The sequence below is a fragment of the Myotis nattereri genome, assembly GCF_964212035.1.
Source record: "Myotis nattereri genome assembly, chromosome: 1".
Classification (NCBI taxonomy): domain Eukaryota; kingdom Metazoa; phylum Chordata; class Mammalia; order Chiroptera; family Vespertilionidae; genus Myotis; species Myotis nattereri.
The window spans coordinates 130,125,228-130,152,387 of record NC_138075.1 but is presented as its reverse complement, the minus strand read 5'-3'; the positions used below and the strand labels follow the sequence as shown (position 1 = coordinate 130,152,387).

General features: G+C 45.9%; 1 protein-coding gene across 1 annotated transcript in view; it reads right to left on the bottom strand.

Moving 5' to 3' along the window:
* Positions 1-2,649: 2,649 nt before the first annotated feature.
* Positions 2,650-27,160, bottom strand: part of LOC308523125 (gamma-tubulin complex component 5-like) — an 88,200-nt gene continuing 63,689 nt past the window's right edge. Inside the window, exons 4-7 of the mRNA XM_081096805.1 lie at positions 5,719-5,833; positions 5,385-5,558; positions 4,042-4,139; positions 2,650-2,717 (exon numbers count right to left, since the gene is read on the bottom strand). Of these exons, the coding sequence (XP_080952931.1) occupies positions 5,747-5,833 (87 nt within the window). The 3' untranslated portion in view covers positions 2,650-2,717; positions 4,042-4,139; positions 5,385-5,558; positions 5,719-5,746. The remainder of the gene's footprint in view (positions 2,718-4,041; positions 4,140-5,384; positions 5,559-5,718; positions 5,834-27,160) is intronic.

Below are 27,160 nucleotides of genomic sequence, written 5' to 3'. Positions count from 1 at the left end.
AAAAACTGAAAATGGAACTCTCATTTGACCAGTGAACCCACTTCTAGGAATATATCCCAAGAAACTAGAAACACCAACCAGAAAGGATATATACACCCCTATGTTCATAGCAGCCCAATTCACCATAGCTAAGATTTGGAATCAGCCTAAGTGCCCATCAGCAGATGAATGGATTAAAACACTGTGGTACATCTACACAATGAATACTACGCTATTGTAAAGAAAATAAATAAATAAAAGGAATTCTTATCATTTGCAACAGCATAAGTGGAACTGGAGAGCATTGGTATAATGCAAAATAAGCCAGTCAGAGAAAGATAAATACCACATGATCTCACTCATTTGTGGAATATAATGAAAAACATAAGCTGATAAACAAAAACAGATCCAGAGACAGAGAAGCACTGATCAGACTGTCAAACCTCTGAAGGTAGGGGAGAGTGGGGGCAAGGGGGAGCGATCAAGCAGAGGACTTGTATGTATGCATATAAGCCTAACCAATGGACACAGACACCAGGGGTGAGAGACGAGAGGGGGTTTGGGGGGAGGGCATTGGGGGGTAAGGACACATATGTAATACCTTAATCAATAAAGAAAAAAACAACAAAAACATACCCACTTTTTAATTTATTTTTGAAGGTTTTAAAAGAATTCATTAGAAAGACGAGGAGAGACAGGGAGAGAGAAGGAGTATTGGTTCCACTTATTTATGCATTCATTAGGTGATTCTGATATGAGCCATAACCAGGCAGCAAAACCACAACCTTGGCATATCAGGAACAGCACTTTAAGCAACTGAACCACCATGCCAAGGCCTCACCCACATGTTTAAAACTTTAGTTCTCATCATGGACTTAAAGAGGCTGGCATCCTACATGCCAATACAAAAGAATAAACAAGGGTAATTATAAGCTCCTAGTGCACTCTGGCAGCTAGTAGCACTGAATGAAGTAATGTGAATAATAGAAGTGACAATGATACTAACAAGCTCTTAGAGGGCAAGGACTGTGTTGTTAAAATGTTCCCATTCTGCAACATCAGAATAACACTGAGCACCTAAAAGACACCTGAGAGTTAAATAGCAGACCATTCAGTGGACAAATGAATGACTTATTTTTGACATTTTCTTTGAAAATTCTGTTAAAAAAACAACAACACAGAAATGAACCAGGGACAGCTCTCTCATATTATGCACACCTTCAAGGTCAAAACGCTAGTCCATCCTTGTATTTCCTATAACTTGCAAACCAACCTACACAAGTCCTCTGATAAAGGTCCACTAAGTCCAAGGTGTCCTCAAACATTTCCAATTGCACACATTGGGTAGCACACTGTGCCACATCTGGGTAGCACACTGGCATTTTTGTTATTGTGAAACACCTTTGTACTTTTTAAAAAAAATATATTTCATTGATTTTTTACAGAGAGGAAGGGAGAGGGATAGAGAGTTAGAAACACCGATGAGAGAAAAACATTGATCAGCTGCCTCCTGCACACCCCTTACTGGGGATGTGCCCGCAACCAAGGTACATGCCCCTGATCAGAATCGAACCCGGGACTCCTCAGTCCACAGCCTGATGGTCTATCCACTGAGCCAAACCAGTTAGGGCTATTATCATTTCCTGAGTCCCAGGTTGGGCTCTTTGAATAGTTATTATCATTACCTACTGACCAATGGCTACAGAGCATCATATTCTAGAGAAATTACAATAATCCAACTAATTAAGTCAACATATCTCATTCTGTTTTGAGTTCTGAGCAATGAAGCTGATAATAGTGAGACCTTGTTGGTATAATATGTCAAATCCACAATGCTTCTCTACAGGCATTTTCTTTCTGACTTCAGTACTATGGGTAGAACTCTTTTAAGAAACAATCTCATTGGGATGTTGCACACTGGCTAACTGCTGTAACTCTTATGGTTTGCTGTTTCTTTGTGGTACCCCAAAAATATTGTTGCGTTTCTAGTTTTAGTTACTTTTTTAGTGAGACAAATCCCTATGTATTACCAAGTGTTCATTTACTACATGTAATCCATTTGCTATAAAAACTAAAGGTAAGATCCATTTTTAGAAAAAGTCCAATTTGTTATCATGTGAATACAGTAGAAACATACAACATCTTTTTTTTTCTTTAAATATATTTTATTGATTTTTTACAGAGAGGAAAGGAGAGAGATAGAGAGTCAGAAACATCGATGAGAGAGAAACATCAATCAGCCGCCTCCTGCACATCCCCCACTGGGGATGTGCCCGCAACCCAGGTACATGCCCTTGACCGGAATCGAACCTGGGACCTTTCAGTCCGCAGGCCGACGCTCTATCCACTGAGCCAACCGGTTTTGGCACAACATCTTAAATTATGATTTTTTTCTTTTTTACATAAAGGTATCATATAGGATTTTAGGGGTCAGTTCTAAATAAATGAATTTCGTTCCAAATAATATTGCACCAGATTTTAAATTACCTACAATTAACTTTGTTAATAATACTGAATACTATGCTGTTAAGAAATACATTGAGAAAAACTATATATGCACCTTACATATTGTTTTGTATTTTTACAGTGTTCTTCCATTATCAAAACTTTCCTACTCTTACTTCATCTATGTTAGGGGCACCAAGAGTAATTCAGTATTTGAAGTCTTACCAAGATTGCTACTTTGAAATGTTTCGGGTCTTCTTTCTTCTTTATGTTCATAAATTAGTGGTTGCTTCCTATGTACAAAAAATGGTGATAAATAGTATTACTCTCTTAATATCAACACAAAATATTTTCCAAATATACTAAATTCATAGAATATTTCACATAATATCAGAACTAATATTAAAACTTTAATTATACCATACACTTTAAATACGTAAGTTCTACAAGTGTGTTATGAAGCATGTAATTAAAGAAAATAAGGTGTAATAGTCATGACTTCAGGGCAGTATAGTTCAGTGAATCAATTAGAGTTAGTTTGACATATCATAAATGTCTTGAACTCACACATCCTAGTTCTATAACCCATAGCCATTTGTTCTCAAATGAGTCATTTTTTTTGTCTCAAGACCCTCCACTACAAAATAAGAATCTTATTACCTTATTAAGAAGGTTGTTAGGAGGATGAAATGAGATAAGACAGCAAAATGACATGATCAGAAAAATAGTGAAAGAAAGAAAACAATCTAGTTATGAACTTTATTTGTCGAAACTATTTTGGAATCCCAAATCAACCCCAATGTGGGCTATTCATGGCTTCTAACATTCAAATGCTGCAGTTTTCAGATGTTATGAATTCTGGTTGTCACCTGTCCTCACCTGGTGGTCTGTACCTCATGCATCTCAGCTGCTATGTAACTGGCAGCTGAGTGTTTGTACAAACACGTGACCTCCTGCAGTCAGACAGCACCTCCCTCCCTGTATTTCTGCAGCGAATCACCAGCAGCAGAAAGGAAACTAACAGAAGCCAGGACAACTATTCCTCCTCTACCTGCTCTCACTGTGAGCCAGCAGATCTTCATGAGAACGACGCTTACTCTCCCTGTCCACCCCAACTGGCTTGGAAGATGCAATCCTACTGGTCACCCACGGATACTGATGAGTCATGGATGGGCCCTTAGCAATTTTAAGGACCAATAACCTACTTTTGATTCAGAGCTTTCTGTTGACTGGCTTCCATGTGAGGCATAATTTAAATTTTGAAACCTGAGGTAAAGTTTCATTGTTATGGCAAAGAGATCATTTGAGGGGACAACCTCAATTATGGAACCTCAGGCAAGCTGGTGCTCACTATTCTGGAAAGGCCTTATGCGACCTTCCACTCCCTAAACAAAGATGCTCCACGAGATAGAGAGTGGCCTTGGAGTACAGATCTGGTAACACAGGACAAAGGAACGTCTGGTCGTTTCCTGCAGCCTTATTTGAATCTCTCTGGCAGCTTAGGATGGTCCCAACTAACACCCTCTTCTTCTATCCGAAGTGCTTCCTGTTTCACTGTCCCCAGCTTCAATAAATGTACTCTCCAAATAAAATTTTTAAAAGAACAAACTATTGTACCTTTTTCTCTGATCGTCTTTTGCAGCTCTGCTTTCTAGTAATTCCACCATTTCATCATTGTTTGCAAGTTTAGCAAGTGCAAGTGGTGTGAGGTCACTCTGTAAGCAGCAAAAACAATTTATAATTTAAGAAATTACATATATCCAAATTGAATATTAAAAATTATGAAAGATCCTCTGAACTTACACATATAATATAGAAAGTAAATAAAAAGCATCCAATTTTTTCCCTGGCCAGTGTTACGCAATGGCTGGAGTGTCAGCCTGCACATGGAAGGGTTGGGAGTTAGATTCCCATTCAAAGGCAAGTCCCTGGTTGCAGGTTGGATCCCCAGCCCTATGGGGGGTGGGCACCCAATCGATGTGTCTATGTGTCTCTCACACATAGATGTTTCTCTCTCTCTCTCTCTCTCTCTCTCTCTCTCTCTCTCTCTCTCATCTGTTCCCTCCCTCCACTCCACTCTCTCTAAAATCAATGGGGAAAACTATCCTCTGGTGAGAATTAAAAAAAAAAAAAGCCCCTTTCTTCTCACCTCTGTGCAGTCACTGACTGTTCTTCCCTTTAAAATGCCCTCCATTCTCCCTTCAACAGATTAACTGCAACATCATTTGTCAAATCTCACTTCCAACATTTACAGTACGGGTGCCAAGAATCTGTGTTCCTATCGTGCTATCCTGTTGTTATTTTGTTGCCTGTGGACTGGGGCTTCCTCTTCCCTCTTGCACTCACCCAGCTCCCCTTGCTGGGTACTGGGCCTCCTCCTCCCACCCATCCCCAGCAGCACCATTTCCTAAGCCCCTGGCAGCACAGCAGCCAGTCCCCAGCATCACTTCACTCCCCCAGGCCTTCAGCCTTAGTGGGCTCTGAGCCTATCTCCCACTCCCAGGCACTAACAGGAAGTTCTTCCTTCTGGGGTGGAAGGGAGACAGAGCTTTGCCCCCTACGGTGGACACTACATTTCCCCAGCCCCCTGATTGGGCTTTGGAGTGTTTCCATGGTGACAGGGCCTGATATATTACATTCAGTATATGTATGTGAGAAAGAAAATGCTTGTGCCCAGCTGGTGTGGCTCAGTGTTTGAGTGTAGACCCAAGAACCTAGAGGACATGGTTGATGAGAGGTCAGGGCACATGCCGGATTTGTGGGCTCAATCTTCAGTAGGGGATGTGCAGGAGGCAGCCAATGGGTGAGTCTCTCTCATCATTGATCATTGATGTTTCTCTCTCTCTCTTCCTTCCTCTCTCAATACAAAAATACTTTTTTAAAAAAAAAAAAAGATGCCTTTAACTAAACTAAACACATGTATTTCAAATATTTAATAAATAAGGTTACTTGAGCTATACCTTGTTTCTCACTTCAGTATTTGCCTTGCACACAAGCAGCTTTTCCACTATAGCTTTATTGTGACCAAGGACAGCATAGTGCAGAGCGGTGTTGCCATCGTTGTCCATTGCATTCGGATCTGCACTAGAGTCTAGCAGAATAGCTGCACATTTCACATTCTGATATTGTAGGGCCTGTCAGTGTTATGCCAAGAAAGAGATTATAAGTTCTAGGAACCAAAATAAACATTTCACAATTTCACCAATGACTTTTAGATAAATGAGATGAATTGAATTTTATTCTAAATAATTAAATGAACCCCATCTCATGTTGACATAGTTGGCGAGTGCATACCTGAATCAGAGCTGTCTTTTTCTCACTGTCACGGAGGTCCAATAGGCATTGTCTCTCTATTAAGAGTCTCACTATCCTTGAACGGCCATAGGCACAGGCCACATGGAGAGGAGTCCTATGGGAGTCAGAGGACTCGTTAGGAAATTAGAGGGCACTATCTCAAAACATAAATTATCCATGTAATTGTAAACATTTATCCCTATGATTCAAAACAAATATGTCGTTTTCTTCTGAAAACAGTACACTATTTATTAATTCTTGTTTCTCTCCACATTAATGAAGGAGCAGCCTATTTGACTAGAGGGAGCATGACCTGGGAATTCAGTTCAACTTGAGTCTGATCCTATTTTAACTGTCACTTATTAGCTATCACTTGGCCTTAATTTCCTCATCAACAAAATGGAGATAAAAATAATTATTTCCCAGGACACCACTGTTTGCTTAATGGGAATCTATGCAAAGTGTTTACTATAGTTCTTAGCACACACAAAAAACTGGCAAAATAATTGTTAGATAATATTAGTATCATTATTACTATTACTGCCACTTTATAAAGACAACATTTCAATTAAGTAAAATGATATCATTACATCTATTCTGCAGACCTGTTTTAAGGATCAGAAAGAAGACAGTATTTCAATGATTCTAACATGCTTATCTTCTCACACTTTAACATTTCTGACTTTGGAATCCAATTTTTAATTCAGAATGTGTTAAAACTTATTGACAGCATTAAAAAATTTTAGTGATACATAAAATACTGGCATCATTCCATCCATGGTACTTTACATTAAGTGAAATAATGGTGAATACAACAGAGCTCTTGCAGTTCTAATCAATGGTTGGCATTTAAATAAATTTTAGTTCTTAAAAAACTTGTGGGGGAAAGAGGACTAAAAAAGCAAAATAATAATTTTTTAAAGTAATTTGATGTTCAAGAAAACTTAAGCCAAAGGAAATGCAGGATTCAAATAAATAGGATGATTCATTTTGTCCAATATTTGAATGTACAGATTGTATGGAAAACAGATGTTCCCAATGATCAATATTATTTGATACTATTATACTTTTCAAAAGGGCAAGAAAAGGTCTTACAATTTCCTACCTTCAAAAATACTTTTGTTTGAAACCAGGGAGAAAAAAGCTTCAACTGTGACTAAGTCCTAATACTTTCATTTTCAGTTTCTCATTTTGCTCATATTGGCCAACATGAACATTTTAAGGATGAAAAAAGGGCCTGGTAGATAGACTGGAAGGGTCCTGTGTAGACTATGTCTGCTCCATAATAGATATTCAGGTTATGTTTCATGTAAAGATGGATTGAAAGAATGAATAAACATAGTGGGAGAGTTCAATATTTTTTAAGAAAACTTCTATAAGTTAAAATGACACTTCTGGAATAGGAATAATCACTGATATGTTCTATTTTTTAAAGAAATAAGCCAGTTAGAGAAAGACAAATATCACGTATCTCACTTATATGTGGAATCTAATGAACAAAATAAACTGATGAACAAAATATGTCCAGAGGTATGAATGCATGGAACAGAGTAACAGATCTCAGGGTGGAGATGGGGGAACAGGAAGAGATTAACCAAAGAACATATATACATATATTCATAAGCCATGGACAGAGACAGTAGTATGGGAAAAGCCTGTGGTGGGGTGGAGGCTGGGTTGAGGGGGACAAAAATGGAACAAATAGGAGACATCTGTCATAAATAAGACAAAAATAAATTATTTAACTTAAAAATATTTTTAATTAATTGTAGAGAAAGAGGGAGGAAGAGAGGGGAATGAGAGAGAGAAAAATATCTATGTGAAGGCGAAGCATCGATCAGTTCTCTCCCATAGGTACCCCGACCAGGGATCAAACCCACAATCTAGATATGTGTCCTGACCTGGAATGAACCTGCGACCTTTGAGTGTACTAGAGGGGTACCAGGCAACACTCCAACCAATGGAGTTATACTGGGCGCCATTTTTGATTTTCATAAGTACACAACTAAAATGATTAATCTATAATCATTTACATATTATGTATAGTAAAGCTATATAAAGTAAAACACATATGTGTGTAATTAGATGTATGCATACACTCTACAGGCACAGACAAAAAGCAGCCCAAGTGCCCATCAGCAGATGAGTAGATAAAGATGTAGTACATTTTCACCGTGGAATACTACGCTGCTGTACAAAAGAAGGAACTCTTATATGCTTGGTGACAACATGGATGGACCTAGAGATTATTATGCTGAGCAAAAATAAGCCAGTCAGAGAAAGACAAATACCATATGATCTCATTTACCTGTGGAACAAAATAAATTAACAAACAAATAGGACCAGAGGCATGGATACATGGAACAGTCTGACAGATCTCAGAGGGAGGGAGGGAATTGGGGGGACTCAAAGAGATTAGCCAAAGAACATATATGCATATTTGCATAGCCCATGGACACAGACAACTATGAAGTGAAGGCTGAAGGGGGCTGGGTGGAAAGGCACTAAGAGGGGGGAAAGGAAGGGGAACATCTGTAACAGTGTCAACAATAAAAATAAATGTAAAAAAGATTCCCTTTCCTTCTGAAGATACCAATCCTCAAAAGAATTTCAAAAATAAGTCCACAAAACAGGAAGTGAGCAATCAATTTTATCTGTGCAGGATTCATATTATTGCTCTTACCCAGGATGATTTCATTCATAATAATATTTACTGGAACTTTTGTACATGTTCATTGCAGAAATCAGATTTTTTTAAAGAAATGCTCATTTTTAATACAAATGCTCAGAAATAAATTTTATCTTATTTTGCACCTATTTTTGGCTAAGACAAGATCATAATCTGTTTGTGTGTATGTATAACCAAATTGATTTTTTTCTTATTATTATATTGCTCTTTTAAGCAGTGCTGAATGAAACAAACTATGTAATTTATCTAATTATTTCATAAAGATACTTTAGTATAAATAGAATTGATGGGTGTAGGGAATATACATATATTTTTAAATGTGGTACTCGGTACCAAATTGCCTATGGAAAAGTCAAAAGCAACTTAAACTTTAAGCAGCAGTATAAGGATAATCACTGGTCATCTTCACAAACCTTGTGGATGGAAAATATTATTTTCCTCTTTTAACTTAAATTCCTTTTCCTACCAAGGATACTAAGTACTTTTCCTGTGTCCATTGGTCACTTGCACATATCCAAAATGTACTTAATCTACTTTCAAGTTAGTTTTTTCTTGTTGATTTCAAAAACTTCTCTGTAACATGAAGACATTTTTTTTTTTTGCTCTGATACACATTCATTGCAAATATTTTGCTACTACTTTTGCTGTTACCCTGCTCATATTATTTTCTGACAGAGGGTTTGAATTTTTTATATTGCTCAATCAATCTCCTGAAATCTTGCTTTTGAAGTGTTTGTAATCATTTAAAAAAAAGTATAAATAGCCCTGACTAGTTTAGCTCAGTGGACAGTATATCAGCTAGGCACTGAAGGGTCTCAGGTTTTACTCTCTTCAAAGACACATACCAGGGTCGCTGGCTCAATCCCCAGTGTGGGGGCATACAGGAGGCAGCCAATCAATGATTCTCTCTCATCATTGATGTTTCTCTCTCCCTTCCTCTCAGAAATCAATAAAAATATTTTTTTAGTAAAGAACATATACATGTACACTGATATAAAGTGATTATTAGATTTTACCTAAACAACTTTTAGCCTAGTAGTTGATCTACTATGGGAATTCTCTCTCTGTTTATTTAATTTTCTAAGGTGTGTAACATTATGGTATAAAAATGTGTACATCAAATATAAAATGCTGTATATATTCAATTTCATTTCAATTATTGATATATAGTTCAATCACTTAAAAGTTGTCAATAAAGCCCTAACCAGTGTGGCTCAGTGAATAGCGTGTCAGCCTATGGACTGAAGGGTCCCGGGTTGGATACCTGTCAAGGGCATGTGCCTTGGTTGCGGGCACATCCCCAGTAGGGGGTGTGCAGGAGGCAGCTGATGGATGTATCTCTCATTGATTTTTCTAACTCTCTATCGCTCTCCCTTCCTCTCTGTAAAAAACTAATAAAATATTTTTTTTAAAGTTGTCAGGAAAGTGTTCTGTAAGAGGAATTATGAGTGGGTCTTTATGTTTTGAGGCTCATAAAGTTGGTCTGAGCGCTATCCCCCAGGTTAGGTGTCCAGCAGGGAGGTGCTGCGGGGTCCCAGGAGGGAAGTCAGCCCAGAGCCCTGGCTGACAGGAGGCTGCTCTCCAGCTGCTGAGCCAGGCAAGGGCGTGCCTCTCCCAGGTCCACCCACCTCTTCCCAGGGCACCTCAGACCCCCAGCCTTGCAGTCCCAATTACCTGCGCTTCTTATCTCTTGAATTCAGGTCACTTATCCCGAAAAAGAGGATGTGCTTCAGGAGCTGCCGGCTGCCCTCTCTGGCTGCCTTGTGGATCACATTCAAATCTTTGTCTTGAAAGCTAGGCCTCCTGGGTTCCATGCGACTGTGCCCCTGGCTTGTAGGGGAGGCATTGGCCACACTGGTAGGGGAACCCATGGCCCTGCTGGTAGGGGAAACCAGGGCCCCCCTGGTAGGAGAGGTCTTGGTCTGGCAGGTAGGGGAGACCGTGGCCCCACTGGTAGGAGAGACCGTGTGCCCAGTAGTAGGGGAGACCATGGCCCCGTTGGTAGGGGCGACATTGGGCACGGCAACAGGGGTGTTCACAGCCACCATGATAGCATCCCTCAAAAAATGAGACAACTTTTTCCTGGTGGGGAGTCTAGGCTTCAGAGAAGCCTCACTGGTAGGGCAGATATTGGTCCCACTGGTAAGGGAGATCTTGGTCTGGCTGGGAGGGGAGACCATTGTCCCACTAGTAGGGGCAACCATGGCCCCACTGGTAGGGGAGACCGTGGCCCCGCTGGTAGGGGAGACCGTGGGCCCAGTGGTAGGGGCGACCGTGGGCCCAGTGGTAGGGGAGACCATGGCCCCGCTGGTAGGGGAAACCATGGCCCCCCTGGTAGGACAGGTCTTGGTCTGGCAGGTAGGGTAGACTGTGGGGCCAGTGGTAGGGGAGACTATGGGCCCAGTGGTAGGGGAAACCGTGGGCCCAGTGGTAGGGGAGACCATGGCCCCGTTGGTAGGGACGGCATTGGCCACGGCAACAGGGGTGTTCACAGCCAACATGATAGCATCCCTCAAATAATGAGACACCTTTTTCGTGGTGGGGGGTCTAGGCTTCAGAGAAGCCTCACTGGTAGGGCAGACGTTGGACCCACTGGTAAGGGAGATCTTGGTCTGGCTGGTAGGGGGGACCATTTTCCTACTAGTAGTGGCAACCATGGCCCCACTGGTATGGGAGACTGTGGCCCCACTTGTAGGGGCGACCGTGGCCCCACTGGTAGGGGAGACCGTGGGCCCAGTGGTAGGGGCGACCATGGCACCGGCGATAGGGGTATTCACAGCCACCGTATCATCCTTCAGAAAATGATACACCTTTTTCCTAGTGAGGAGTCTAGGCTTCAGAGAAGCCTCACTGGTAGGACAGACGTTGGTCTCACTTGTAAGTGAGATCTTGGTCTGGCTGGTAGGGGAGACCATTTTCCAACTAGTAGGGGCAACCATGGCCCCACTGGTAGGGGAGACCGTGGCCCCGCTGGTAGGGGAGACCGTGGCCCCACTGGAAGTTGAGACCGTGGGCCCAGTGGGAGTGGCGACGGTGGGTACAGTGGTAGGGGTGACCATGGCCCCGGCGATAGGGGTGTTCCCAGTCACCATAGCATTCTTCAAAACATGAGACACCTTTTTCGTGGTGGGGGGTCTAGGCTTCAGAGAAGCCTCACTGGTAGGGCAGACGTTGGACCCACTGGTAAGGGAGAAATTGGTCTGGCTGGTAGGGGAGACCATTTTCCCAATAGTAGGGGCAACCATGGCGCCGCTGGTAGGGGAGACCGTGGCCCCGCTGGTAGGGGAGACCGTGGCCCCACTGGAAGGAGATACCGTGGGCCCAGTGGGAGTGGCGACGGTGGGTCCAGTGGTAGGGGTGACCATGGCCCCGGCGATAGGGGTGTTCCCAGTCACCATAGCATTCTTCAAAACATGAGACACCTTTTTCATGGTGGGGGGTCTAGGCTTCAGAGAAGCCTCACTGGTAGGGCAGACGTTGGACCCACTGGTAAGGGAGAAATTGGTCTGGCTGGTAGGGGAGACCATTTTCCCAATAGTAGGGGCAACCATGGCCCCACTGGTATGGGAGACTGTGGCCCCACTGGTAGGGGCGACCGTGGCCCCGCTGGTAGGGGAGACCATGGCCCCGCTGGTAGGGGAGACCGTGGCCCCACTGGAAGGAGAGACCGTGGGCCCAGTGGGAGGGTCAAACGTGGGCCCAGTGGTAGGGGTGTTCACAGCCACCATAGCATTCTTCAAAACATGAGACACCTTTTTCGTGGTGAGGAGGCTAGGCTTCAGAGAAGCCTCACTGGTAGGGCAGACATTGGACCCACTGGTAAGGGAGACTGTGGCCCCACCGGTAGGGGCGACCTTGGCCCCGCTGGTAGGGGAGACTATGGCCCCGCTGGTGGGGGCGACCGTGGCCCCGCTGGTAGGGGAGACCATGGCTCCGCTGGTAGGGGCGACCGTGGCCCCGATGGTAGGGGAGACCATGGCCCCGCTAGTAGGGGAGACCTTGGCCCCGCTGGATGGGGAGACCATGGCCCCGGTGGTAGGGGCGACCGTGGCCCCACTGGTAGGGGAGACCGTGGGCCCAGTGGTAGGGGCGACCATGGCCCCGGCGATAGGGGTGTTCACAGCCACCGTATCATCTTTCAGAAAAGGATACACCTTTTTCCTAGTGAGGAGTCTAGGCTTCAGAGAAGCCTCACTGGTAGGGCAGACGTTGGACCCACTGGTAAGGGAGATCTTGGTCTGGCTGGTAGGGGAGACCATTTTCCCACTAGTAGGAGGAACCATGGCCCCACTGGTATGGGCGACTGTGGCCCCACTGGTAGGGGCGACCGTGGGCCCACTGGTAGGGGGGACCATGGCCCCGCTGGTAGGGGCGACCGTGGCCCCGCTGGTAGGGGAGACCATGGCCCCGCTGGTAGGGGCGACTGTGGCCCCACTGGTAGGGGCGACCGTGGGCCCACTGGTAGGGGGTACCATTGCCCCGCTGGTAGGGGCGACCGTGGCCCCGCTGGTAGGGGAGACCATGGCCCCGGTAGTAGGGGCGACCATGGCCCCGGCGATAGGGGTGTTCAGAGTCACCATAGCATTCTTCAAAACATGAGACACCTTTTTCGTGGTGGGGGGGCTAGGCTTCAGAGAAGCCTCACTGGTAGGGCAGACGTTGGACCCACTGGTAAGGGAGACTGTGGCCCCACTGGTAGGGGCGACCTTGGCCCCGCTGGTAGGGGAGACCATGGCCCCGCTGGTAGGGGCGACCGTGGCCCCGCCTGTAGTGGAGACCATGGCCCCGCTGGTAGGGGCGACTGTGGCCCCACTGGTAGGGGAGACGATGGCCCCGCTAATAGGGGAGACCGTGGCCCCGCTGGTAGGGGCGACCGTGGCCCCACTGGTAGGGGAGACGATGGCCCCACTAGTAGGGGAGACCGTGGCCCCGCTGGTAGGGGAGACCGTGGCCCCGGTGGTAGGGGCGACTGTGGCCCCACTGGTAGGGGAGACCGTGGGCCCAGTGGTAGGGGCAACCATGGCCCCGGCGATAGGGGTGTTCACAGTCACCATAGCATTCTGCAAAACATGAGACACCTTTTTCGTGCTGGGGGGTCTAGGCTTCAGAGAAGCCTCACTGGTAGGGCAGACGTTGGACCCACTGGTAAGGGAGATCTTGGTCTGGCTGGTAGGGGGGACCATTTTCCCACTAGTAGGGGCAACCATGGCCCCACTGGTATGGGAGACTGTGGCCCCACTGGTAGGGGCGACCGTGGACCCACTGGTAGGGGGGACCATGGCCCCGCTGGTAAGGGAGATCTTTGCCCCAATTTTAGGGAATAAGGAGGGCCGGATGGTAGGGGAGACCTTTGCTCCACTGGTAGGGGAGACCGTGGGCCCAGTGGTAGGGGCGACCATGGCCCCGGCGATAGGGGTGTTCACAGCCACCGTATCATCTTTCAGAAAAGGATACACCTTTTTCCTAGTGAGGAGTCTAGGCTTCAGAGAAGCCTCACTGGTAGGGCAGACGTTGGACCCACTGGTAAGGGAGATCTTGGTCTGGCTGGTAGGGGGGACCATTTTCCCACTAGTAGGGGCAACCATGGCCCCACTGGTATGGGAGACTGTGGCCCCACTGGTAGGGGAGACCGTGGCCCCGCTGGTAGGGGAGACCATGGCCCCGCTGGTAGGGGCGACCGTGGCCCCGCTGGTAGGGGAGACCATGGCCCTGCTAGTAGGCGAGACCATGGCCCCGCTGGTAGAGGAGACCATGGCCCCGGTGGTAGGGGCGACCGTGGCCCCACTGGTAGGGGAGACCGTGGGCCCAGTGGTAGGGGCGACCATGGCCCCGGCGATAGGGGTGTTCACAGTCACCATAGCATTCTCCAAAACATGAGACACTTTTTTCGAGGTGGGGGGTCTAGGCTTCAGAGAAACCTCACTGGTAGGGCAGACGTTGGACCCACTGGTAAGGGAGATCTTGGTCTGGCTGGTAGGGGGGACCATTTTCCCACTAGTAGGGGCAACCATGGCCCCACTGGTATGGGAGACTGTGGCCCCACTGGTAGGGGCGACCGTGGGCCCACTGGTAGGGGGGACCATGGCCCCGCTGGTAAGGGAGATCTTTGCCCCAATTTTAGGGAATAAGGAGGGCCGGATGGTAGGGGAGACCTTTGCTCCACTGGTAGGGGAGACCGTGGGCCCAGTGGTAGGGGCGACCATGGCCCCGGCGATAGGGGTGTTCACAGCCACCGTATCATCTTTCAGAAAAGGATACACCTTTTTCCTAGTGAGGAGTCTAGGCTTCAGAGAAGCCTCACTGGTAGGGCAGACATTGGACCCACTGGTAAGGGAGATCTTGGTCTGGCTGGTAGGGGGGACCATTTTCCCACTAGTAGGGGCAACCATGGCCCCACTGGTATGGGAGACTGTGGCCCCACTGGTAGGGGCGACCGTGGCCCCGCTGGTAGGGGAGACCATGGCCCCGCTGGTAGGGGCGACTGTGGCCCCGCTGGTAGGGGAGAGCATGGCACTGCTAGTAGGCGAGACCGTGGCCCCGCTGGTAGAGGAGACCATGGCCCCGGTGGTAGGGGCGACCGTGGCCCCACTGGTAGGGGAGACCGTGGGCCCAGTGGTAGGGGCGACCATGGCCCCGGCGATAGGGGTGTTCACAGTCACCATAGCATTCTCCAAAACATGAGACACCTTTTTCGAGGTGGGGGGTCTAGGCTTCAGAGAAGCCTCACTGGTAGGGCAGACGTTGGACCCACTGGCAAGGGTGATCTTGGTCTGGCTGGTAGGGGAGACCATTTTCCCACTAGTAGGGGCAACCATGGCCCCACTGGTATGGGAGACTGTGGCCCCACTGGTAGGGGCGACCGTGGGCCCACTGGTAGGGGGGACCATGGCCCCGCTGGTAAGGGAGATCTTTGCCCCAATTTTAGGGAATACGGAGGGCCGGCTGGTAGGGGAGACCTTTGCTCCACTGGTAGGGGAGACCGTGGGCCCAGTGGTAGGGGAGACCGTGGGCCCAGTGGTAGGGGCGACCGTGGCTCCACTGGTAGGGGAGACCGTGGGCCCAGTGGTAGGAGCGACCATGGCCCCGGCAATAGGGGTGTTCACAGCCACCTTATCATCCTTCAGAAAAGGATACACCTTTTTCCTAGTGAGGAGTCTAGGCTTCAGAGAAGCCTCACTGATAGGGCAGACGTTGGTCCCACTTGTAAGTGAGATCTTGGTCTGGCTGGTAGTGGAGACCATTTTGCCACTAGTAGGGGCAACCATGGCCTCGCTGGTAGGGGATACCGTGGCCCCACTGGAAGGAGAGACCGTGGGCCCAGTGGGAGGGGCGACCGTGGGCCCAGTTGGAGGGGCGACCATGGCCCCGGCGATAGGGGTGTTCACAGTCACCATAGCATTCTTCAAAACATGAGACACCTTTTTCGTGGTGGGGGGTCTAGGCTTCAGAGAAGCCTCACTGGTAGGGCAGATGTTGGACCCACTGGTAAGGGAGATCTTGGTCTGGCTGGTAGGGGAGACCATTTTCCCAGTAGTAGGGGCAACCATGGCCCCACTGGTATGGGAGACTGTGGCCCCACTGGTAGGGGCGACTGTGGGCCCACTGTTAGGGGGGACCATGGCTCCGCTGGTAAGGGAGATCTTTGCCCCAATTTTAGGGAATACGGAGGGCCGGCTGGTAGGGGCGACCGTGGCCCCACTGGAAGGGGAGACCGTGGGCCCAGTGGTAGGGTCGACCATGGCCCCGGCGATAGGGGTGTTCACAGCCACCTTATCATCCTTCAGAAAAGGATACACCTTTTTCCTAGTGAGGAGTCTAGGCTTCAGAGAAGCCTCACTGGTAGGGCAGACGTTGGTCCCACTTGTAAGTGAGATCTTGGTCTGTTTGGTAGGGGGGACCATTTTCCCACTAGTAGGGACAACCATGGCCCCGCTGGTAGGGGATACCGTGGCCCCACTGGAAGGAGTGACCGTGGGCCCAGTGGGAGTGGCGACCGTGGCCCCAGTGGTAGGGGCGACCATGCCCCCGGCGATAGGGGTGTTCACAGTCACCTTAGCATTCTTCAAAACATGAGACACCTTTTTCGTGGTGGGGGGTCTAGGCTTCAGAGAAGCCTCACTGGTAGGGCAGACGTTGGACCCACTGATAAGGGAGATCTTGGTCTGGCTGGTAGGGGAGACCATTTTCCCACTAGTAGGGGCAACCAAGGCCCTGCTGGTAGGGGACACCGTGGCCCCACTGGTAGGGGCTACCATGGCCCTGCTGGTAGGGGATACCTTTGTCCCAATTCTAGGGAAGACTGTGGCCCCGTTGGTAGGGGAGACCTTTGCCCCAATGGTAGGGAAGACCATGGCCGCGCTGGTAGGGGATACCTTTGCCCCACTGGTAGGGGAGACCGTGGCCCAGGCACTACGCGATTCCACATCCAGCCTGACAGCTTCCTTCAAAACAGAAGACACCTTCTTCATGATAGAGAGTCCAGGCTTCAGAGAAGCCTCACCCTCCGTCCACTTTTCGCACCTTCTGAGCCCAAAACTAGCTCTCTTGCCAACCACCTCATGCCACAGCATTCAAGCATGGCAGTTCAGCAGTTTGACAGTTTGGCAGTTTGGAATCTCCCAGCTCAGAATCATAGTAACCAAGCAACAGCCTCTGACATAACTGCCCATGTGCACAGAGCCTTGTGGTCAAGGGCAGCCAGAGCCCATGCCCAAGGCCCAAGCCTCTCAAATCCCAGGAACTGCCTGTGAGCAAGTGTGGGTTCTGTTCAAACACCCCTGGGAGTTGGCTAAGTGTTTCCAGATGCTTACAAAGGTGACTCACCCCAGTTAAAAAGCAGTCTGTGCCTAAGACAAGGGCTAGGGTGGTATGGAACTTCAGGATACTCAAGGTCTAGTGCCCCAGAAAACTCCCCTTAAAAACATCTCTAAATCTCCTTGTGACTCAGTTTATTTCTCTTCCTCATCCTTTTGTGCCCCAGCCAAGCTCCAGGGAATGTACCTGATGCAAGAACAGACGGACGTTTTCATGGCTTCAGAGATTGTGGCAACATGTGTCTGCAAGTGTAAATTTATGAGAAACCAGTGCCTGTTCTGCTTATGAAATGAAACCCCTTTCTGCAATCCTCCTAATCTCCTCTTGGGCCCACCTCTTACACTTATGTATTATTTCCGTCAAATAAATGTTTTACTCAATCGAAGATGTATTTTGGCGCATGGTGTTAACCTTTAAGAACTTTTTGTTAAAAATGGCTATTCACCTGTCACAAGCCACCTTTTCTCGCCTCGTTGAAAATGTCACTTTACTGTGGATTAAATTCTCAAGTTATGATTTTGGTTTTGAAATTTTCTGTTGTTATCCATTGAATGGTCAGCTTCTTTTTGCATCAGTAATACCTCTGTAATAAACCCAGTTACAAATAACTAGAGAGGAGCAAAGGGAAGGCCGAATTTCATAGGCATGTCTTTTACGCAGCTTTGCCAGAAAACTGCAATTTAACCCTCCCCAGGGCTAGTCCCCACAGATGGTGGGGGGAAGGGACTGGACAGGGGAAGAGTACTAGTGACTGCATGCCCAGGCAAGTCTCAGTGAAAGAGGGAAAGAGACTGTCAGTAACACCTGAGAACAGGTCATGGGCTAGAGTAGGTGTGGCCCTCACAAGTGGAGAAGATTTGAGACACTTACTTCCTAAACAAAGGAGTTCTCTCTCTTGCTACGCCCACCCTCCTGGCCTGTGGGACTTTCATGCTCCTGCATTTGCCCACATAGGCCAAGGCCATGTGGCCCCCACACACAATGGACTAATGGACTGCAAGTAGCCTGATGTTATGCAGCAACCAGCTCCACTGTGGGAAGGAAACTCTGGACACTGGCTCTGCTTCAAGCTCTGCCGAGTCCCCAGCTGCACATTTTCTAGGCCTGGATGAAGGGAAATTGGACTTTGCACACCCAGGGATGTAAATCACTCCTCCTCCTGTGTGAGTCTCAGAAATTTCTTTTTCTTCAGGTATTGTAAGGACTCAACTCCAAGCACCCAGGGGGAAGGGGACTGATAACACTGGGTGGTTACTTTAGGTCTCTGAGTTTGTAAGGCCTGCCATGCACCTGCCATGAGCTTGTCAGGTTTAGTATGTGGTCACTTTTTTGTTCACACTTGACCTGTTAAATATTTGTTTATTGTCTACTTTCTCCCAACTAGAATGTACCATCCATGAGAAAAGTAATTATTTTCTTTGCTATTTATCTTCATTGCTTTTAGAAGAGTAGATGCTTAATAGTTTCTCATTAACTAAATGACTGAACTGTGAAATTGCCTAACATATGTCTAATTTATGTCTCTACCACCTCTCCACATGGAAATACTTGAAGACAGCTGTATAGGGGAAGAGGAGGAGGTTACTGCAACCCTATTTACAAATTGTAATGGATTTTAACTGCTGTATTTTCAGATCTCCCCTCATTCTCTCAGGAGACTCCCCTCCCCAAGGCCACTGGGGTTATTTCCACTCAGTCCTTGGCTGTTAAAAATAGGAGTGCCCAGAAAGACCCTGTGCATATGCATTACTTCTTTTCATCACTTAATCTCTGTAATACATTCTTAGAAATGTGATCTCTGCGTCAAAGTTGTAATTCCATATGTAAATTAATTAGCTATTGCCTAACACCACTCCCATCCCCACCCCTAGAACTCATGCCATTACTATTTTGGATTTCCACCAAATATGTGAGAGGCTACAGCCTCACATGCCATCTGAGTGTGGTTAAGCTTTGGGGGTGAGAAGGTTGTCAATCTGATCCTTAAGTAATGGCCTCTGCTGGGTGCACCTGTTCCCACCCCTACTCCAATCCCTCCAGCCACTCCCAGGTCCCATAGAGGCAAGCTGATCTCCAACCAGAGGGCAAAGGAACAGCAGGTGAGTCCCCACCCCGTGCACAGGTGGAATGCATGGGCAGCTCCCTTCCCCACTCTGAAGCTGCCTGCCCCAGGTGGGATGCACAGCCAGGAAGGGGCATTTGCACAGCTGGCCAGACAGAGGAAACACAGGAAGGACTGAAGTAAACACTTAGAAAGACAGTTTAGAAAGAAATCTGGTCTTCGGGCTGTGGCCAAACCATCTTCTGGCCCCAAATTCCTTTGCCATTTTCCACTAATATATTGAGGCGACAGAGGGGTCGGTTCACCAGGGTCACTCCTGAGAGAAGGGGCACTTGGTGCCAGTAAGGAAGGGATGAGCCAGGAAGGCACAACTTCACCAGAATTTTTGAAACAACAAACAAACAAGAATAAAACACCTCTTTTCTTCAAGGTTATCAAGGTTGTAGTGTAGAGGGGGCAAGTAAGAGGAATTGAGGTACAAATCCAATGAGGAGGACAGATCAGCCCTGATTATTCCCAGTGGTTCTCCAGCTGCGTTTCTCCCTGTGTGTCTCCAACCAGGTGTCCCCCTTGTACCAGGACGAGAAGCTGAGCTGATGCACTTCCTCCCTGAGGCGGGGACCTCAGCTGGGTGCAGCCTAGTCCATCTCTTTGCCTACCCAGCAGGAGTCCAAGGCCGACCAGCACCCTGCCCGCACCCCCACCAGGTCCCCCTACAGCCTTGGATGTAAGCACTGCAGGCAGGCCTGGGAGCAAAGGGAGCTGCAACCAGCACCCTGGGGCTCTCCCCTCAACATGTGTCAAGCCCCTGGGGTCCCAGGCCTCACACAGCGTTTCAGAGGAACAAGCGCTCCCACCTCCTCTTAGACCCGCTCCCCATGGTCCCACCACTGATGTCTGCACTTGACCCAGCTCCATGGAAGTTTGGGGCTGAGGCTGGACTTCCCCACACCGGATTTCATCAGATTTGACTGATTTCCTACCCAGAAAATTGCTACAAGTTCCCATGAGGAACAGGGAGGAACCGCTGTCTGTCCCCCAGGTCCAGAAGCCCAGCCAACTGGAAGGGATTCCTGGGGCATTTCTGGGCGCTGTAGATTAAATGCAAGTCTTGTACAATTTGAGTTGCCTGCCTTGAGAACTTTCAGACAACTGTTTCTTCTTTTTAAAAATAACTTTCTTCCAAATTGTTGGGATGTTTTTGTCTTGAAGGAAGATAGAGGGAAAATATGGACACCAGGCAGAGGTTTGTAATTTGGCTTGGAAATTAATGTCCAGGGTGTGGTTTTATAGCATGAAGGAAAGTAGTAAGATGCCTGATACACTGGAAGGCCTCAGATCAAGGGCCCCACTGAAAACTTTGCTCAGTGTACCTCTCATTTTCCTCTGGGGAGGGGTTTCTTATTATTCATACCAGTCATACCATAACTGTGCTGTTTCCTAGACATTCACAGCAAAGTGGTTCAAAAGAATATTCAGTGTGACCGTTAGAGAAAGAGAAATGGAGTAACAGAGGAAAGTAACAGAGAGGAAAGGTCACATGAGTTTATTACTCCCCAGGGTATTGTTTCTGGTGGTATAATGTGGCTTAAACAAGGCAAGGATCCCACACTGCTTCCAACTTTGAAGTCTAGGCCTTCAAATCGAAATTTCAGAAAGAGAGCCTTTGTCCCCTTGCATAAGCCCCCAGTGGCAATTTTCCTCTGGCCTCACTGCAATACTGGAATGGCACAGTAATGCTGGCTGGCAAAATTAACAGAGGTTCCACTAAAAATGTGTCATGTTTTCCAGATGGTATTTCCTGTGTGAAAGGTCAAAGAAATTGAACATAATCTTTGGACCATCAGTCCGTAATAATTCTTACAGTATTATTCAATACTTGTGTCTTTTCTGGGTATTTGGGAGACTTTAACTAGAGGAAGGATGGTCTTGAATAAGTTGCTTTAACCTCTCTGAACCTGAGATAATTTACCAGTAAAGTGAGATTATTGCACTACATTATGTCTGTCATTAAAAGAGCAATTAGCGAATTGCTATAATTCTTTGAATTTGTCCTGCCTGGAATGCCAATAAAGTTAGAATTGCTGATTACTAACCAAAAAGAATGGAGAAAATAATAATGACAACAGATTTTGTTAGATGCTGAACCACCGATACTTTAGAGGCCTTTTGTTTCTCTGAATACAGTCAATTTCTGGCCTATAGATGGCAAATTTTCATTCTGTTGAAAAACTGAGTTGATGTGCCCAAGTTTGGGCAGGTCAATATTAGTTTTCAAAATTCTTCAATTGTTATTTCTCAAGAAATATAACTTCGTAATATGAATGACTTGGTGATTTAGTTACTTTAAATCTTAAACATAATACTTACTGAGTGAGGATAGTGTCCACTACATTTTTTGTATTTTTATATCCCAAGAATGTATACTAATTACCCACTCTATTTTTTGCCTTTTTTCAATTAAAATAAGTTTTTCTAGATATTTTCATATTTTTCTCCCAATAACGTTTTTATAAAATTATTGTTATAAGTTACCGTTTAATATGCCACTTTGAATTTTTTAAACCATCCTACTTTCAAAAAGTATTATTATTTTCATGTACTCTAATCATCCTCAACCTTATTTTAATTATTTTTATACTTAACACCTTTTAGTGATTCCACAAATCTTATAATAAACTAAGTTTGAATTTTATATTCTAGTAAAATAAAATCAATTTTATAGAACTTCATCAGTTTATTTTTATAGCTAATAGAATTATCTTAGTAATTATCCCTGAAAATAGAACAATTCTTATTAACATGATTAATATTTTAGTATGGAACATCTTACCTAATAATAGACAAACATGCAAATTGACTGTCTGTCTGCTACACCCACCAGCCAATTGGACTAGTATGTAAATTAATCCAACAAAGATGGCGGTTAATTTGCATACATAGGCACCCAGCGGTCTGGGTCCCGGGAACATCATCAGCACCCAGGTCACTCAGAGGTAGGCCCCGTGTGGGCCCTGAGCAGCCTAGAAAGGGCCAGAGCCAGGGGGCTCCTGGGCAGAGCCAAGCCTTCTATTGGAGCCGAGGGGGCCCCTGCCCATGCCTAACAACTCAGCCAGAGGTATTAGGCCTGGGCAAGGGCGGAGCTGGCAATCCCGGGGAACTGGGGGTATCCTGCCCAGGCCTAATGCCTTTGCCAAAGGCGTTTGGCCTGGGCAGGGGCGGGGCCGGCAATCGCAGGGAGCTGGGGGTCCCCTACCCAGGCCCAATGCCTCGGCCAGAGGGTAGCAGCTTTGTATGCTGTGTGGATGGGATGGATGGTTGGAGGCACCTACATCCTCCTGAAGAAGGAGGAGGAAGAGGGGGAGGAGGAGCTGGACACTCTGCAGGGCATGGCCTCTGCTGTCCTGGTGAGAAGCGGGGTGGGGCTCATTTCTTGAGCCTCTGGCAGCCCCTGTCAGGTCTTTGTAGCCCCGTTCCCTACCCCGTGTCCCAGAGGATCAGCAGCCTTTCCTGGGAGAGGAGCACTCTTCCCGAGTTCTGGGCCTGGGGGCAGGGGGTCCTCCTTCTCAGGGTGTGAGGAAGCAGGAAGGTTGTCGGTGCACAGAGAGGAATGGCTTTCCATGTCCTGGGGACAAGGCTCCCGATGCCCGTGGTGAGCCTTCTTCGGGAGGCGTTGAAATGTCTACCTGGGAGTTTACCACCAATGTCTGACGCCCAGTCTCATTCCCATCCTCTGGCAGTGGCAGAGGGGGACAAGGTGCTCCGGGCTGTCTCTGTCCTGGAGGAGGGGGTGCCAGGGCTTCCCAGGAAGAAAACCTCTTGTTCCTATGTTGGAGGGAGGAGTCCAAACAGGTGAGCCCGGTAGAGGTTTCCAGGCCCCGGCAGAAGTGAAGGTATCTGGTGCTTTATCTTTTACTAGAGGCCCAGTGCAGAGATTCATGAACTTGGGAGGGGGAAGGGGGGGCCTTCAGCTCAGCCTGCACCCAACTGACAGCTTAGGAAGAAGCCCTGAGCGGTGCTCCCCTTGTGGGAGGGCACTGACCAAGAGGGGGCAACTAGTGCATTGAGCGTCTGCCCCCTGGTGGTCAGTGCACATTATAGTGACTGGTCTTTCTGCTGTTCGGTCGATTTGCATATTAGCTTTTTATTATATAGGGCTTATTATATAGGATAGGATAGTATTTATAAATGCAGTAGTCATTGCTGTGTGTGGGGGGAATACCGGGGGGTGAATGGGAGTAGGAATAAGAGATCAGAGTTTTTAAAAAGAAAGAAATACTTGGCCCTTAGCCTCTTAGAGGCAGATTCAAGAATTCAGAAATGTGTACTTTAAGCTGTGTTTAATAGGGGGCCATCAAATTGTCTGCTTTTCCTCATTTCTGCTGCCTTCATCTCCACCAACACATTGGGAAAGGGTAACGTACTGATCAGGTGCATGGCTGCAAAGTAACACTGATGCAGCTGTCCCAGGACCTCCTGGCTAGGCCCCAGAGCACGCTCCGGTGAGATGGGCTTATTTTTGGGAAAGCCTTAACACAGCTTGTGATGCAGCTCATGAGTTCAGTGGAAATACAACACAGTAGGATCAATTCTGTTTTTTTGGACCCTGACAGTATAGGTTGTAGAGCAGCCGTTTTCAACCTGTGGGTCGCGACCCTTTTGGGGGTCAAATGACCCTTTCACAGGGGTCGCCTAAGACCATCGGAAAATACATATATAATTACATATTGTTTTTTTGATTAATCACTATGCTTTAATTATGTTCAATTTGTAACAATGAAAATACATCTTGTATATCAGATATTTACATGATGATTCATAACAGTAGCAAAATTACACTTATGAAGTAGCAACAAAAATAATTTTATGGTTGGGGGTCACCACAACATGAGGAACTGTATTAAAGGGTCATGGCATTAAGAAGGTTGAGAACCACTGTTGTAGAAGGAAAGAGTAGAATGTAAGCCATTTTAGTTAGTTTTTATTTCCAGCTGGGAAGTTTCTAATACTCCATGAAAAAGAAGTTGATGTAACTTGGGTACCCATTGGTACCAACTCCTTGACCTGTTTTTTTCATGGTGTCATTATTTGGAGCTGTATGTCTGCTGATTAAGACAGGCATGAATTTGCCTTAGACAATTAATAGTCTCTTGACACGAAGGTGATAAACCTTGAAGAACATACTGAGTTGAGTATATCGGCCAAAGAAGAGTTCACAGAGGAGAAGGGCTTTGACGTAGGCAACAGGTTGTTGCTCCAAAAGAATGAGGAAGACTGCCCTGAGTTGTGGGAATCCTTTCCTCTGGATCTTGTCAGGATGGAGTGGGTGCTTTTGACCTAGCAGGTGTGGATTCTGGGACTCGCACACAGGATTACTTCTGTGTCCAGAGCCTCGGAGGGAAACGTACTCTCTGTTGTGTGGCTCCCAAACCCTCTTCCTGGTTTCTTCTCATCACCAGCTATGCTCTCTGCATAGGCTTTGTTCAGGTTGAGGGGACCCTAGGAAATTAATTAATTGATCTTCTTTTCCAACCAGGAAGAAGATTCCCTTCTTAACATATGCAAGGAGATTGTGGAATGATGGTCAGAAACTCAGAAAGTTGTCACCAAAGTGAAAAAAGAAGGTAGTTCTGATGTCTAGCTTGCATTGTGTTTTCCAGTAACCCAGTGGTTCTCAACCTTCCTAATGCCGCAACCCTTTAATACAGTTCCTTATGTTGTGGTGACCCCCAATTTCATTGTTACAAATTGAACATAATTAAAGCATAGTGATTAATCACAAAACAATATGTAATTATATATGTGTTTTCCGATGGTCTTAGGCGACCCCTGTGAAGGGGTCGCGACCCACACGTTGAGAACTGCTGCAATAACCTTTACTAGTAAGCTGTCATGGAGAGAGTTTTTAGTTTTCTCCTGTAAATACTCATTATCCCTAAGATAATTTAATCTGTCAAACACCCAACAGCTTTAACTTTTTAAGTGAATATTGGTTTCCTTTTCTCTTTTCTACTTTTTCACTTCAGCTAACCAGTTATCTTCATTTTGGTTTATGCTTTTTTTCTTTTTAATCCTCTTTTCACTGCCCCTCGTAGATTTGCATTGCAGGGATAGGATCACCTATAATTTCCCACTTTTTTGGCTTGATAAACTCTTTTCTGTTTTTATTTTTATGTTTTAATTAAATATTTATTTTTGAAAGTATTACCTATGTCCCCCTTTTCCCCCCATTGGCCATCCGGATCTGGGCTTTTCTTTGCTGGGAGCTTTTTGACTACTGCTTCTATTTCATCAGTTCTTATTGGCCTATTCAACTTTTGTAGTTCTTCGTGATTCAGTTTTGTGATATTGTGTTTTTCTAGGAACTTGTCCATTTCATCCACATTGCCTAGCTTGTTGGCATATAGTTGTTTATAGTGTTTTCTTACAAGCCTTTGTATTTCTGTGGTGTCCACTGTTATATCATCTCTTTTGTTTCTGGTATTATTCATTTGAGTCCTCTCTTTGTTTCCTGATGTGTCTGGCTAACGGGTCATCAATCTTGTTTATCTTTTCAAAGAACCAGCTCTTAGTTTCATTGTTTTTTTTGTTTGTTTGTTTGTTTGTGTTTGTTTTGTTGTTGTTTTTTGTCTCTGTATCATCTTTATGCTCTAATCTTTATTATTTCCTTCATTCTACTTACTCTGGGCTTTTCTTTTTCTAATTCTTTAATTAGTGAGGTTAAATAGTTTATTATTAATTTTTGTTATTTTTTGAGACAGGCCTGTAGTGCTATGAACTTCCCTTTCAGGACTGCTTTTGCTGTGTCCCAAAGATCTGGGATTGTTGTGTGTTCATTTTCACTTGTTTCCAGGAAGTTTTTGATTTCTTTCTTGATCTCATTGGTAAGCCAATCATTGTTTAATAACATGCTATTTGGTCTCCATGTGTTTGAATGTTTTGGGGTGTTTTTACTGTAGTTGATTTCTAATTTCATTCCACTGTCATCTGAGAAGATGCTTGATATGATTTCAGTCTTCTTGAACTAGGGACTTGTTTGTGTCCTAACATGTGGTCTGTCTTTGAGAATGTTCTATGTGCACTTGAGAAGAATGTATATTCTGTGGCTTTTGGGTAAAATGTTCTATAAATGTCAATTATATCCATTTGACCCAGTGTGTCACTTAGAGTCACTGTTTCCTTGTTAATTTTCTGTCTAGGAGATCTATTCGGTGAACTCAGTGGGTGTTAAATTCCCCTACTATGACTATACTGTTATCTATGTCTCCAAGTAAAGTCCTCTGGAAGTTTTTTATATATTTAGGTGCTACTGTATTGGGTGCATATGTGTTTACCATGGTTATACCCTCTTGTTGGATCAATCCTTTTAGTATTATGTACTGACCTTTGTTGTCTCTTGTAATGGTCTTCATTCTGAAGACTATTTAGTCAGAAATGAGTATTGCCAACACAGCTTTTTTTTTTTTTTATTATTCCATTTGCATGGAATATTTTTTTTCCATTCCCTCACTGTAACCCTATGTGATTCTTTTGCTCTGAGGTAAGTCTCTTGTAAACAGCATATAATTTGGTCATATTTCTTTATTTCTATTCAGCTACCACATGTCTTTTGATTGGAGAATTAAATGCAGTTACATTTAAGGTTATTATTAATCGGTACTTATTTATTGCCACCTTAAGTCTGTATGCCTGTTTTTCTCTCTATTTCTTCTCATGATAGCTGTCCCTTTAACATTTCTTTGCAGTGCTGGTTTAGTGGTGACAAACTCCTTTTATGTTTTTGTCTGGAAAACTCTTTATTTCACCATCTATTGTGAATGATAACTTTGCTGAATATAGTAATATTGGTTTCATATTCTTGCTTTGCATTACCTTGT